Source organism: Leopardus geoffroyi, chromosome B4 (genome assembly GCF_018350155.1).
Source record: "Leopardus geoffroyi isolate Oge1 chromosome B4, O.geoffroyi_Oge1_pat1.0, whole genome shotgun sequence".
Lineage (NCBI taxonomy): Eukaryota > Metazoa > Chordata > Mammalia > Carnivora > Felidae > Leopardus > Leopardus geoffroyi.
Window position 1 is genome coordinate 19442921 of NC_059341.1, and position 15536 is coordinate 19458456.

The 15536-nt window shown below is 40.8% G+C and overlaps 1 protein-coding gene across 1 annotated transcript in view; it reads right to left on the reverse strand.

Annotated features, from left to right (window-relative positions):
* Nucleotides 1-6581, reverse strand: part of NEBL (nebulette) — a 111024-nt gene extending 104443 nt beyond the window's left edge. Inside the window, 2 exon segments of the mRNA XM_045464332.1 lie at nucleotides 6203-6274; nucleotides 6366-6581. Coding sequence (XP_045320288.1) covers nucleotides 6203-6274; nucleotides 6366-6443 — 150 coding nt within the window. The 5' untranslated portion in view covers nucleotides 6444-6581.
* Between the last annotated feature and the right edge of the window lie 8955 nt (nucleotides 6582-15536).

Genomic DNA, 15536 nt, shown 5'->3' on the forward strand with positions numbered 1-15536 from the left:
GCATCATTCCGTGCAAGGGGCTCAAACTGTGGCCACAATGAGCTTCCTTTACTGATTAATTCTGCTCAAATCAAACTTACCGAATTTATGAGCACCCACAGGCCTCCCCAGCTGCCTCCCCTCCCCCGACAGGAGCAGATGGAGCCCTGAAAGCTTGCCACCTGGTGGAGGAGACCACTCCAGAATGCCACGGGCAGGCAGGTGCCCGAGACAAAGGCCAGAGAGGCTGAGCTGAGCACGCGCATCTGTGCTCTCACCCCCCCGCAGTAAAATGAGTCAGTCCTTTCCCCTTAAGGAGGGGCCAGAATTGTCACTCTGCGGGTAGACCCTGCATGAACACGTGAGCTGAAAAGAAGTCAGGATCTGTGGACAAGGCCCTGTCCGCCCTGTCACACCAGTTGCCACCCGATCTGAAAACTGGCGAGGCAAAATTTATGACTAGTTGAGAGGATGAAGGTAATTTGCTACAGGTTGCATCACCCTGTAATAAAGTCACGTTTGGCTACCCAACACTGTAAACACTTTGGCTGAAAAACATGTCCCAGGTCGGATGATACATTACATGGTCTCCCTAATTAGAACCTAAAAGTGAAGTTCAGTTGAATACCTACCTGGTTCCTCAAGGACACGACTAACACTGCTTGCACATTAGCATTACCTAGAGATTTTACCACGTGTCAACCTGATGTGAGGGACGTAATTTGACCTGGGGTACAACCAGATATGAACATACTAAGTAAAGTTATTTCAAAATACCGTGTCTCACAGCTGCGACTCAGGTATCAGACGCCTACCGCATTAAACATTTGCTTTGTTCCTGAAATCAACATTGGAACATATTTATCTTATCTGAGCACTAAATTACCTTTTTTCTTCTCAGAGATTAGCCATAATTTTAGGTCTCTGCAAATCACCCTCCTCAGCCACCAGTAATTAAACCGTTAATGGCAGTATGATAAATAGTAGGCTATTTTGATCATAAGGAGAAAAAAAAAAAAAGTAGCCCCGTTATATAATTAAGTGTGAGAGAAAAGAACCTATCATTAGGCTTAAGTTTGGCTCATTATTTTTATCTTTTGCCACCACATTCTTCACTGCAGTGGTATGCACTATGGCTACGGGCCTCCCGATAAGCTCTGACCTGAGCAGAATGTTCAGGACAAGCGCGCAGGATAAGGGTGAAGTGCTTCCTTCCTTCGCTGTGCAGGCAAATGGTTCAGTCTTAAGTGGGATCCTCGTTCCTTTCTTTGGTCTTTATTGAAAAGATACACACACACACACACACACACACACACACACGGACACGTATGATTTGCTTATGGACACTCATATTGTACTTGTAGTGAATTTTACAACATGAGTGACAAGAAGCAAATGACTTAAAGTTTTATCTAAAGAATGTCCATATTGTTAGCCTTCCTATACCAGGATCATAGAAAAAGCTAGATGAAAGGGAACTACACCTATAAGGGACACAAAATCCTAGGGGAAATAAAATCACTGAGTCGACAGCTACTTCTTAATATGGCCATGGCCCCATTTATTGGCTAGATTGCCTATGCGACCCCTTTCTTTCCCAATAACAGAACTCAAATGTATTTATGAGAGTAGCCAGGCCCCTGTCTGAGTGTCAGAGGACAAATTGCTCTAAACCAGCCATGTTTTGCTCCCTCCCCTTGGCAAGTGAGCGGCCTCCCCCGGTGCCCAGCTCTGGCCAGGGGACGTTTGTAGAAGTCTTCCCAGCAGTGTCCCTGGTGGCTCTGGAATAAAGGGGAGAGACCTGGCACAATCCCTTGACATTTTGCTCATCTACCTTCTTCCTTCCCCCGTCACAGGGATGCAACAGCAGTGGTGTCATCAGAAGGTCATCAAACTAATGATGACAAAGCAGAGGGAAAGGAACCTGAGAGACTGACCACATCCACTGTACCAAGACTGGACCCTTACCTCCAGGTGTCATTATGTGAAAATAAAAAACCGCACCTATTTGTTAAGCCTCTGTGCTAGGGTTTGCCTATTACTCGTGGCCATCTTGCACTCATAACCGAGATCCTGTGCAAGTTACTTTCCGGTTTTTTTAATTCATTTTAGGAAGAGAGAGTGAGCAGGGGGCAAAAGCAGAGGGAGAGAGAGAGAATGCCAAGCAGACTCCATGTTCAGTGATGAGCCTGATGCAGGGCTCAATCCCACAGCCCTGGGACCATGACCTGAGCCACAGTCAAGAGTCGGATGCTCAACCGACTGAAGCACTCAGGCGCCCCCACCCAAGTTCCTTTCTAATTGAGGCGGGGAAAGGTGGGAAAAGTTGATGACTTAATAATCAATAAGATACCCCAAGTATTTAGCTTCTGCTCTGACCATGCCCAGGAATCCTGCCATGTCTCAACTACAATTAGAGTTAAATCTGTTCACTTAGCCCAGTCTCTTGGTATGAGGTTAGCTAATGGCTGAACGTGGATGACAAATGTAGAAATGTCCGAGGATATTTCCTTGTTAAGGCGCTCAACCAAAAGTACAGACAAACTCTTTTCTCAAATGGAACCATATTGGCTAAATGCAGCAAACCCTGGAAGAAAGAACTGTGGCCCCATCACTGTGAGGTGGGGGGTGGGGGGGTGGGGGGTGGGGGGGCACTCATAAGCAAATCTGCCGTCCCAGACTCTCTTCACACAGTCGGGGCTCTCTCTGGAGGGGTAGCCACGGAATCTAATGTTTTCAGCGCTGGAAGGATTTACCCACAACAAACAATGCTCAGTTGCCTGGAAAATGTTCTTTCTGCTGCCATGCAAGTGAACACCCTCGGAAGGTTTGAACCAAAACACTGAGTCACAGGCTTTGTGCAGATGTGGCTGCGCTCGCTCAGCAGAAACTCTTGCTGCCTAATTTACAAGAAACGTACCAAAACATCCCCTTTAACCTAGTATTTTTTTATGACCACCTCACAAAAGGCCACTAGATCAATGATTCTGACGGCTCAATAGCCAGGTTTGACAGGTTTGACGTATTCAAAGAATTCATTGGATAGTTGACTAACAGGCCTAGAGAGAGAGAATGAGAGAGGGAATATCTGGAGAAATAAAAAGCATTACATAGTTAACAGAAAAATAAAAGAGGTAGCCTCAGAGGACCAGGTGTCTTTAAGATTGGGAAGAGAGAAAAAAAAAAAAAAAAAAAGATTGGGAAGTGAGTTCCATAGAGGGAAACTGTACAATATGAGCAGGGCAAGTGAAAGGCAGAAACTAGGTGGAACCAAAAACCAAACTGAAAAACGGCCTCACACTTTATTCACACAGTGAATGAAGCGGCTGTTTCATAATATACCTTACTTTTTAACCAAACTTCTAAAAACTAGAACTTTTGCTTGGTCCAGAAAGTGTACATTAAAATTTGTTTTTAAAAAATGATTGTCCGAACTCCTCTTTTCATTTTTGTTTCAGAAGCAAAAGAGGTAGGAGCACCCGGGTGGCTCAGTCAGTTAAGCGTCAGACTTCGGCTCAGGTCGTGATCTCGCAGTTCGTGAGTTCGAGCCCCGCAATGGGCTCTATGCTGACAGCTTGGAGCCTGGAGCCTGCTTTGGATTCTGCGTCTCCCTCTCTCTCTGCCCCTCCCCACCTCTCAAAAGTAAAAATAAATAGAAAAAAAAAAATAGAAGTAACTGTTCAGATGATTCCTTGGTAAATATATAAATTCCAAAAATTAAGCCAGTATCTTAACACACACAGAATTCTATTTTGAAACAAAATGTGAACATGTACACAGATATAAATTAGACCACAGTCTATGATCTAAATATGTAAGTAATAAAGATATTCTGCTATGCCGCACAGATCTATAATATACAAAAATTACGGCCACGTGTTTGATTTCTCCTGCATGGAAGTGAACTAACATGGCTTTGGCTTTTGCAAAATGATAAAAGCCATGCCCCTCACCATCAGGTTGGTTTAAAAGTCACTGAAAAATGGGGCACCTGGATGGCTCAGTCAGTGAGGCGTCTGACTCTTGGTTTTGGCTCAGGTCGTGATCTTGTGGCTTCGTGAGTTCGAGCCCCCGTGTGGGGCTCTGTGCTGACAGTGAGGAGGCTGCTTGGGATGCCCCTCCCCCACTCGCGCTGTCTCTGTCTTTCTCAAATAAATGAACTTTAAAAAAATAAATAGGGATAAATAAAATAAAATTAAATTAAATTATAAATTAAAAAATAAATAAATAAATAAATCGGGGCGCCTGGGTGGCTTAGTTGGTTAAGCGACCAACTTCAGTCAGGTCATGATCTCACAGTCTGTGAGTTCGAGCCCCACGTCGGGCCCTGTGCTGACAGCTCAGAGCCTGGAGCCCGCTTCGCATTCTGTGTCTCCCTCTCTCCCTGCTCCTGCCCCACTCATGCTCTGCTTCTCGCTCCTTCAAAAATAAATAACATTAAACAAATTTTTAAAAACAAAAATAAATAAATAAATAGTCACTGAGAAATTATCTCATCCAAAATAACTCCAATAAAAGCACCTGCTAACTGAAGTTGCCACTTCCGTGCCAACGGTTTCTATAATTTAGCTCGTCCGCGGTTCGGTTTTAATAAAAAACATAACAATGCTGGAAGATGTACTGTTTCCAGAGTTCTGGAACTTAGGGTTTTCAATGGTAGCATTACTATCAGCAATACTAGAGTAGTAAATAAGAGTAACACTGAGATCAACTTTGCACGGAAATCCACAGTGAGAGGAAGCACAGGAGAGTAGCTAAGGCCCAAAGGGCTTTGTGTTTACTCCTTGTCCCCGCCGCTTAACTGTGTGACCCAGCAAGACAAGAACCTCCCTGAGCCTTCGTCTCTTCGCCTCGAAAGTGAGAAAAACGATGGAATCTACGCCAGACGCCGCTGTGCCTGTCACTCGGTAAATCTTAACTAGGCTGATGGATTCGTTGTTGTCATCATTTTATCATGCTTACGGTTTACGAGGAACTTTCACACGCGGTAGCTTAGGACTATTAAGTAAGAGCACAAAGAAATACTCCATTTAAAATCCAATTACATTACACGTCAAATACGTGGAAGTCGTATGATTCCCACCATCCTCTGGCCCTTTCTGACCAACCACAGGGAGTCAGAGTTATATCTAAAATGGGACAGAATGGATACACACATAAATTTACAGACTCAGGAGTTAAAAACAGCTAACATCTCTTGAGTGCATACAATGTTCCAGACAGTTCACTAAACATTTCAGACGCGTTACCATGACCTAATCGTACCGTAATAGATGGTGTCCTTGAGGAACTGAGCCCAGTCAGCCCAGACCCTGCCGGCACACTACCCCACTTCCCTGGATTGACCACCTTTGAAAACAAACATTTGCAAATATTCTGATCGCTTTGCTCATTCACTACCGCGGAAATGGCCAACAGCCCCAGGCACCTATTCACCTCTGTACTAGCAAATAGTTGACAATCGTTTTAATGAGGATCTAAATGCTCTTCCCTGGTGAGCAACCTTTTTCCTTGGGCTTCTAGAATTCTAGCTTCCATATTTACTGGTTTACCAATACATAATCACGTGTGTGTTAAATAATTCTACAATCCTAAGATTTCCTGGAGATATAAAAGAAGCTGATCTCAGTTAATGAAAAGAGTCACAAGAAAAATGCTTCTTTTTACTCATACCATCGTCATCTAGTTCACGGTTCTTAACATGCCGCTCGGTAATCCATAAATCCAAAATTGTAAATGCACACGATGTATATACAAGTATATATATGGTTTGTTTTCCTGGTTTGGAAATAGTTTAGAAAACTATTGCATTTATCAAAGTCCTCAAAAAATCCCCAAAATGTTTTCTAAACCTCCATTCATTTAGACAGAGATCCTCCCGAAACAAATTACACCACGGTACAAACTAAGAAGTCTTTGGGGTTCGCACAAGGAAAGTGCTCTGAAATTCAATGCTTTATGATTTCATGCCAGAGTGACAACGAAATTCATATGGGACAGCATTCTGGATTAGGAACACGGACACCTGCTCCCTACAGAAATTCTCTGAATAGGTGACCTTGAAGGAATCAGCGAAAACTTCTGGACTTAGTTTCTGTGATCTGAAAAACAATTGTGTTTTAACAGAGGACTTCAATGTTTTGTCCCCAACTCGATGATTCTGTGACATAATAGTGCCATACACACAGTGCAAAGGAAGACAAAAATTACTTAAGCCACTTACGTCACTAATGAGTTTGGTGCATTTTTTGGCCAATTCCATGCTGAGGTCTTCAATCACAGGCTTAAAGAATACCTGTCCAGAAAAACAAGGAAAGGAGACATTTTTTCTAACGATCAACTTTGAGGAACAAATACCCTTCCTGGGCAGATGCCTTCCTACTCACCGTGTCTTCATTTTCTTCTTCCCCTGTTTTTTCCTCTTCAGCTTCATCGTTTACATCCTCAATTACAGGGACCCCCATTTTTACTTTTTACATCTAGAGGTGCTTTGTTTTGTTTTGTTTTTCTAATTCACTAGGACAGCCCCTTTTTCTGTACTTCAGCACCCTCGAGACCTTGGAGTCTCCGGTGTTCGGGCAGAAGTGTCCTTGCCCAGGCCTCGTCCCAATTTAGCTTACACGTCACTCTCCTTATCACAACCGCATGTGAGTGGATAGAACAGGATTGCCCAAGTGGAAATACCACTTTAACAGGCAAAATTCGGCTTCGGAACCTTTTAAAGTCAACATTCTTTAAACTTGGAAAGGAATCCGAAAGAGACCATTTATTTCTATTTCGCCAATGTAATGCATTCATACAATAGTTTGAAAGAGGCTTAACGATCTTTTTCTGGGAACACGACTCAGCTCTAACACTCCAGATAGCACACTCAAAAGCCTGTTATCTCGAAGATTTCTCGACTCCATCTAAATAAAGCTTTCACTGGAATATCAGACATAGCTCTCGTTTGGTATAGTGAATCTGGATCATTCAAACTCATTTCATTAACCTAAGTTAATTTTTTATGAGACAAACACATACTTCTCACATTCTAAAAAGTACTAGCTTTAAATTAGCTGATTAAAGGCTAGTAATTTATTATGAAAAGCCCTTTGAACCACTTCAAAGAATCTATTCTGAGTTAATTATGACCGTTAATCTTATATTGCTATTGTATTATTTTAATTGTAAACATCATTAAACATGAGAAGTCGCAGTTAACATGGGTTGATACATCATTTAAGAATTCTAGAAACATCATTGTTTCAAAAACATAATAATCGTGCTCCTCCAATTCGGCCCATTGTGTCAATTTTTACAAATTCGCCAGTTTTTATATTATAAAATATTCACTTTTTATATATTCCTCAATGTGTACTACATGCTTGGAAAAGTTTGAAAAAAATAAATTATAATGGTATTTATAATGTGGTGTCATCAATTATATAATTAAAAATATATTTCTCAAAAAAATTCTTTATTGTCAATTTAGGCAATCCTAAGGCTCTATACAACTCATAATTTATCATTTTGATTATTCAAATTCTAGGGTAAATTAAGTTTCACAAAACCATAACATAACAGTGTTGGACATAAAAAAAAAAAAAAACTCAGGGTGTATAATGAAATCAATTATAAAATACAACTTAATTCAAAATACATTATTCTAAATAGCCAAGTATAATGCTATTTTCTCTTGATATCATATCTAGTTTTCAATTTTCTTCAAGAAATTGCTTTGGCTTTACCTAAACTAAAAATTCTGACATGAAATATATCCTAAACAGTCATCATGTATAGATTATTCCTCGAATTGTCTTCCACGAGGCTAAAGTTCCACAGAATATTCTGGAGAAGAAAGGGGTTTTCTTACACAAATGTGCTTGGAAAAACCTGTATTCTAATTTCTACCCCTATCACTTGGAGATCCACATGGCATAATGACAAATCAGAAACTCCCAAGAAGACCCACAACGAAAAACACTATTTAGATCTCCTTAATCCAGCATTTCTGAAACATGAAATCCTATTCATCTAATCTAATCTAATCTAATCTAATCTAATCTACCTACTTATTTTTTAATGATGCCCAAGCTCCAGAAAAGTAACATTCTTCTGTAAAGTATTACTTAGGGAAATATTATCCTACTCTGAAAAAACAAAAATGTTGTATTCTAGAATAGTTGTTTGTCTTTTCACAAATTGTTTTATTTTATTTTATTTTTATTTATTTTTGGGAAAGAAACAGAAAGCAAGTCGGGGCGGGGGGGGGGGGGTGGTGGCAAGAAAGAAGGAGACAGAATCCCAAGCAGGCTCCAAGCTGTCAGCACAGAGTCTGATGCGGGGATCGAACTCACAAACTGTGAGATCATGACCTGAGCTGAAATCAAGAGTCAGACGCTTAACCGATTGAGCCACCCAGGCGTACCCTGAAATGATTTTTAGATACAGGCTAACTTAATGGCATCATATATCCTGCTTCCTAGCAAAATGCCAAAAAGAAGTCCCCCAGGACCGATGAATTTGGAAACCTTTACTTTTAAAATAACAACTCTGTTATTTTAAACATGGCTGTGTAGAGAATTCGACAAGGAAATTCTCTGTGTGTTAGATTTGTTCCGTAAAGGAGCAGAATGTGTGAACTCTGTTTCTCTCAAGTCTTCTGCCAAAAGACTGTTCTAATATTCCATAGAAGATCTATTACATTATCTTTATTTGGAAAAGGGGAAGAGCAATTTCTATGAGCTTTGCTAACAAACTTCTAGAAGTGTAGGGAGAACATCCTGCCAGAGCTACTTAAGATGACTTGTGTTGTTCACAGTGACATCCATTCCCCACGCAAATTACCTTCAGTGGACTTCAGCGGCTGCTATTTTCTCATTTCCCATCGTGTAATAAGTTCTTATTGACTCTCCACTGTGCTGGAAGAAAATAATTTGTTGAGATTACGCACAGAAGTTTTGAAAGCAAAACCAAACACCATATGCAATGTAAACACAAATTTTCCATTTGAGATTTTAGAGTCAGAATTTTAAAACCACAGGGATCCTGAAGAAATCAATGTTACTAAAAGCTCGCTCTTTTTTTTTTTTTTCTTAATGTTTTTATTTATTTTTGAGACAGAGAGAGACAGAGCATGAGCAGGGAAGGGGCAGAGAGAGAAGGAGACACAGAATCCGAAGCAGGCTCCAGGCTCTGAGCGGTCAGCACAGAGCTCGATATGGGGCTCGAACTCACAGACTGTGAGATCATGACCTGAGCCGAAGTCGGATGCTCAACCGACTGAGCCACCCAGGCGCCCCAAAAAGCTCGCTCTTTTACAGAGGACAAAATGAAGATCAAGAGAAATTAATTATCTGTCTCATTCACAGAGGTATTCAATGGAACACCGGGACCAGAACTCACTGGAGCTTTGTTCTTTCATTCAACTAAGGGCTGCCATGCCAGGCACTGTGCTTGGTGCTAGGGATGCAATGATGAGTAAAGCATTCTCTGTGCTAAGATAAGGCAGGAAATAAATTAAAAAAAAAAAAAACTATTATTTATAACATGCTAGATGACCTCCCTCCTCAATGGATTCTTTGGCATGCAACATACGTTATTCCTGTTGATTGCATGTATCTTTTTTTTCCCCTTTCACCTGTAACTATAATATAAAATTCATGTAGTTTTCTTTAAAACATTTTAAGCACCTGGGTGGCTCAACAAGTCAAGCAACCGACTTCGGCTCAGGTCATGATCTCGCAGTTCATGAGACAGAGCCCTGCGTCAGGCTCTGCGCTGACAGCTCAGAGCCTGGAGCCTGCTTCAGATTCTGTGTCTCCCTCTCTCTGCCCCTTCCCCAATCACGCGCTGCTCTGTCTCTCTGCACCCCCCCCCCCAACCTGCTCACGCTCCGTGTCTCTCCCCACCTCTCTCTTTCTCTAAGAGTAAACATTAAAAAAATTTTTTTAATAATTTTTTTTTTTTAAATAAAGCCTTGCACTTTATCACAGCAAAGCTCTGTTGTCAATAGCTCCCAAACGTGACTTGGGGAATAAGAAGGAAGTTCTTTACAGACAGCTATCATGTTTCAAAATTCCCTATTGTCCTCTTTTTCTTTTTTTTTAAACCAAGTTAAATGTTGTGTTTTAATATATGTTTTCACCTTGGGACACCCCAATAAGGGAGTGTCTGAAAAACCACTAATCCCTTTTACTTATCCTGTACTTCATTTACGTTGCCTACCTTTTACGTTAGTGCTCTCTCCATGCCCTGATACAGAATGAGAGCAATGTGGGGATCACACTGTTTCTGGCAAGGCCCTCTACTTCCCCAGGTCTGGCTCTCCCACACCCTCTAAGGCAAATTTTTTAATCCCTCTCCACCCTAATTCTCCATAGTTAACGCGAAAAACCAAATTGACAGAAGTTCACAAAAGCAAAGCAGTTTAAAAATAGCAAAGCCCCTTACAGACACAAGATTTGTCAACTATCCAACAAAGGCACACAGCTGCAGGAAAAGCACTCGGTACGAAAGGGTCTTCTCATTTGAAAGGGTAAGACTATCACATCAATATGTTTTTAAAGGCCAGAGGGGCATCGTCCAGCCTCACAGCCTAAAGATAGGAGCTAACTTGCACGGTACAATACAGAAGTCCTGAATCTGGTTAGAGTTTGATGCTTTCGGGCAAGCAAATGTGTTTCCATGGCAACTTCCAAGTCCCATGGGTGATTCAGGTCTCTGGGGACAGAGCCCCTGGCCAAGGAGACTCTTGTGTTTCATCACCGGCCATGCAGTGCTTTGACTGCTATCAGTATCCTGGTCACATGCAATAAGGATCTCCCAGAATGTGACAAACGTTTCATACTTAGTTCACTTTTTCCTCTTTTCTTTATAGTGATAGGACACGTGCTTTTCGCCAACACGGTGATGAGTGGGGCTTGCAAATGAAAATCCGTAATAATTAAAATGGAGGTGCAGTTCTGAGTGGAGGAAAACTTACAGAGATCAACTGAATTTTTCCGCTTTAAGAATTAATTCAACATGTCTTATTACAAAATATTCTCCCTGAATGGTTCGGTCAGAGAGGAATTGGTTCATCTGACTTGTCCGCCTGTGTTCGCAGTCCATTAGATACTCATTTTCGGTTGCCTGGGTTTTCTGTTTTGTTTCGTTTTGTTTTGTTTTTATGACTATCCCCCCAGAAGGTTCTTGCTTCTCAGCGGAATCCCTGGTCACTTCGCATTTGCCTCGCATATTTCCTCACTGTTTGGCATCTGTCCAGAAGAGAACTTTACTAAAAGACGAGGGTCTGAAACCGTCCCTTCATACAAGAAACATAAACTCTCTGGGCACCAAGGTGGCTCAGTCAGGTAAGCGTCTGACTTCAGCTCAGGTCATGATCTCACAGCTCAAGAGTTCAAGTCCCAAGTCGAGCTCGGTGCTGACAGTTCAGAGCCTGGAGCTTCCTTCAAATTCTGTGCCTCCCTCTCTCTCTGCCCCTCCCCCACTCGCTCTGTCTCTCTCTGTCTCTCTCAAAAGTAAATAAAAACATTTAAAAAGATTTTTGAAAGAAATGTAAACTCTCTTGGGCAATTTGTCTTCTTTACAAAAAGAGAAGAGCTCTGTTTAATATTAGCCCACTCTATTTTTACAATTTACATTCATTAAGACCATCTTCTCCTTTTTAATGACCATTTCATTACTGTTTGTTAATTAGAAATCAAAAGAACACAAAGCAACCTGAATAATTGTCACCGTTACTAATTACGCCATTAAAATAAGATTTAATAGAGTCGGCTTTTTTGGATTCATATTCCTGCTTTCACAAATAGAGAGGCTACTCACAAATGAGAGCTATGTATCTACACTGGTATTGGAGGAGGAGGAAAACAGGAAGCTGCAAACCGTTTTTGCACAACGTCCGGGCTGGGTGTAGTTGGAATGCCAAAAATCAAAAGTTATCTATTCTTCTAAACGCATTGACTGGGAACGGGGCGGGGCTATTCTCATTCAGAGTCGACATTAACACAAGCATCCCGTGAACTGAAGGACTTTGGTTTAATTCACTGCTTCCTTGAGACATTAGTTCAGTATGAACCACAGTGAAGCTAGCTAATCATGCGATCACTTGCACAAGCCTTCCCGCTGAGAGAAGCTCGAGGTGTGAGTGGCCCCTGTGTGGCTTGTGACCAGAACCAAAGAGTCCCACATAAATACCTTGCCTGTCCCCAAAAGTATCTCTTTCCTAGAATTTGGTGTGAGCTGTGTCAGGAAAAATTGTGAAAGACTTGGGAAGTGGCACACACTCACACAAATTACCTCCTGTGTTATCTAGTGTTACCTTCTGGCTAATTTGGCCTTTCTCTGTCTTTGAACTGCTTTACAGCAGCATAAAATGTTAAAAACCGATAACAATGCTAATGATGCTTTATCCATGCAAATGCAAATTAATTGTGTCCTGGGGAAAAGCAATTGATTATCGCCTTGTCAATAGAGCCTTTTTGCATTTATTTGTAAATTCATTTCAGCATCCCCCTATTACTCATATTTGTGCATTCTTCAAATGTACCTTTGACCCAGTCTTACCCTCTTACTGGTGCCCTCATTAATCAATGAGTTAAAATCTCTTAAATGTGTTCATCTTACGTTTCATGAGAATCATAATTTCACCATTTAAAAAAAAATATATCCTTTAACAGATGCAAATGATTTAATCATCCTCGTTGCTTTCTTTTAACATTTGCAAAACTAGAAAGGGAGAAGGTATACTGCTGATTGGCTAAAGCCCTCCTGTCAATTGTGAAATATAGCTGTAACAATTTTGGGTGTTTATTGAAATTAGCTTTTTGTTTTGTTTTGTTTTGAGGTCTGATCTCACTCGACTATTGGCAAATGCCACATGTGTACTTGTATATATGTACATTCACACACCACACACACACACACACACACACACACACACACACACCATGCATATGCACTAGAGTAGAGTTAATTCACCACAGCTGCTAGTTCCCTCTTGAAAAGCATACAAGGCTTCAATAAATGCAAAGTCTTAATTATTTCTCACATCTGGAAAAACTTGAATATGAGAGTGGATTTATTGAAGAAGCTCTTTGCTTGGCTGTCAACACCATATCAAGAGCCAGAGAGAGAGTGTGGGGTTGGATCACTGTTGGCAATTCTTTAACTCTTCGGAGATAGATGTTCTACCAATTAATTTATAACATGTCCGGAGCAGGAACACGATTTATGAAAACATAGTAAAGTAAATGATTTCCTAGTCGTTTATGGAGAAAAGCTGTTTTTGTCATGTTTTCAGGGGGGAAATCATGCATTACAATGTGGAAATAATAAGGAAATCCTTAAATCCTAGGAATAAAGGGGAAGGCTTTGGGGCTGTAGATTAAAAAACAGCCAACAGAACAATAATTTACATAAACACACGCAAAACTAGACAATTTGGCCCTTTTGGAGGTAGTGGAATAATGTTCCTAAAAGGGGAGTAGGGGAGTTACATGAGATCATAACAAGGAGATTTAGTAGAAGCCAAGGAATGGACAGATCCCTCCTTAGGGAGGATATTTAAGCCAGAATTAGGCAAAGTGATGGGATTTAGGGAATGTATCCAAAGAGCATTTGCAAAGACCCAGAGACAAGAGTTGAAGGAACCAAAAGTTCAATGTCACTGGAGAATACAGTGGGAAGAGCTGAGGGTAGCAGAACAGGAGACCTCAGGGGAGAGACTGACAAGAGTACCTGGGCGGAAATCACTTATCTTAACACAAGAAGCTTAAACCAGTTTGAAGCATGAACTGTTTACAAAGAACACAGTTCCTGGTCAATTAACAGCAGAAACAGCACCTTCACACCCACTCTAGTCCCTTCATATGCCTCAAATTTAATTTCTACCCCTTCATTTTACCGTGAGTCAACTGAAATACTCTGTGTATCTAGAATTTACGAAAATTCATAGTGAAGAAATCTCTCCCAGGTTTACTAGTTAAACGAAGAAAAATATTAAGGGAAATATATTTGTGTTATATACACCCCCAATTAAATGGAATTTATGTTAAAGGTGTTTATAATACAAATTTCATACTTCCACATTTCTTTTTTTAATGTTTATTTATTTATTTTGAGAGAGAGAGAGAGACCATGAGGAGGGGAGGGGCAGAGAGAGAGGGAGGGTGAGAGACAACCCAAGCAGTCTCCCTGCTCAGCACAGAGCCTGACATGGGACTCAGTCTCACGAACCGTGAGATCATGGCCTGAGACAAAATCAAGAGTCAGACGTTTAACCGACTCAGCCACCCAGGCGCTCCATATTTCCACATCTCCACAATTTCAAGTTTATTATTGGAATGCACCTCTTTTTCTTCCTTTTTCCTAAACAAGTCATACCAATGTTTCTACTTAAACCTTAAGTATGCAATTACCGTACCTACATTCACTAAGGCTTTGTTTTATCGTGAAATCGTGATTTCATCCTAGTTTTAAGCCAGGGAAAACAACACAAGTGATTCTCACAAGTTCAGAACTTGTGAAGCATTAATTCCTGCATCTTATTCCAACTGTTTCCACGGAGTTTCTTCATGTATAATGCAAAATACAACATAATATCAAAGTAGAATCATAATTAAAGTAAATGTATAATTAAAACAGCTATATAGTGATGTTTGGAAACAATTGGTACCCTTTGAAGAGCGAGAACTAGTTTAACATTAACTGGGGTGATTTGTTAGTACTCTCTTATTATTTAATATGTGTGTGTGTGTCTTCATTCGTTTACTTCACCCATAATTTTGTGTGCATTCTGCAGGCCAGGCACTATTTTAATCTCTTCAAATAATCAATGAACAAAACCAATAAAAATCCCTACCCATCTCTCCTATTTCAATCATATATTCCTTCATCAAATATTTGAATATCTACTTTGTGCCACGCTCCGTAGTAAGCATTGCGTCCCGAGGTTATTCCAAGTACTGAATGTACATATGACAGTCAATATTCACTGGTATGTTCAGTTAAAAATATGAATTTTCTTCGACTATGAAAAATGCGTTGGGCTTATAAAACCTACATTTTCAACAAAGCAGCATGTTTTAAAGAATTTTTATCAACGTGCAAATAATTTATAGATATCAATTTTCTATCCTATTTTTTTTAATGTTTATTTTTGAGAGAGAGAGAGAGAGAGACACAGAGCACAGATGGGGGAAGGACAGAGAGAGAGGGAGACACAGAATCCAAAGCAGGCTCCAGGCTCTGAGCTGTCAGCACAGAGCCAGACGTGGGACTCAAACTCACGAATCGCGAGATCGTGACCTGAGCCAAAGTCGGATGTTTAACCAACTGAGCCACCCAGGAGCCCCAATTTTCTATCCTATTTTATACACTATATCTGTAGATGATTTTCTCCATCCTTTTTTTTCCCCTCAAATCGTGTGTGGGAAATTTGCCTTCCGAACCCCAATACGCTTGGCATACTTTTGATTTGCCCCTAAAGTGGCATCCTTTGGGCAATGTCTATCTATGATGTTTTAACTATATCAGAAATTATTCGCTGGAGCAGCTCCGTCTAGGAGACC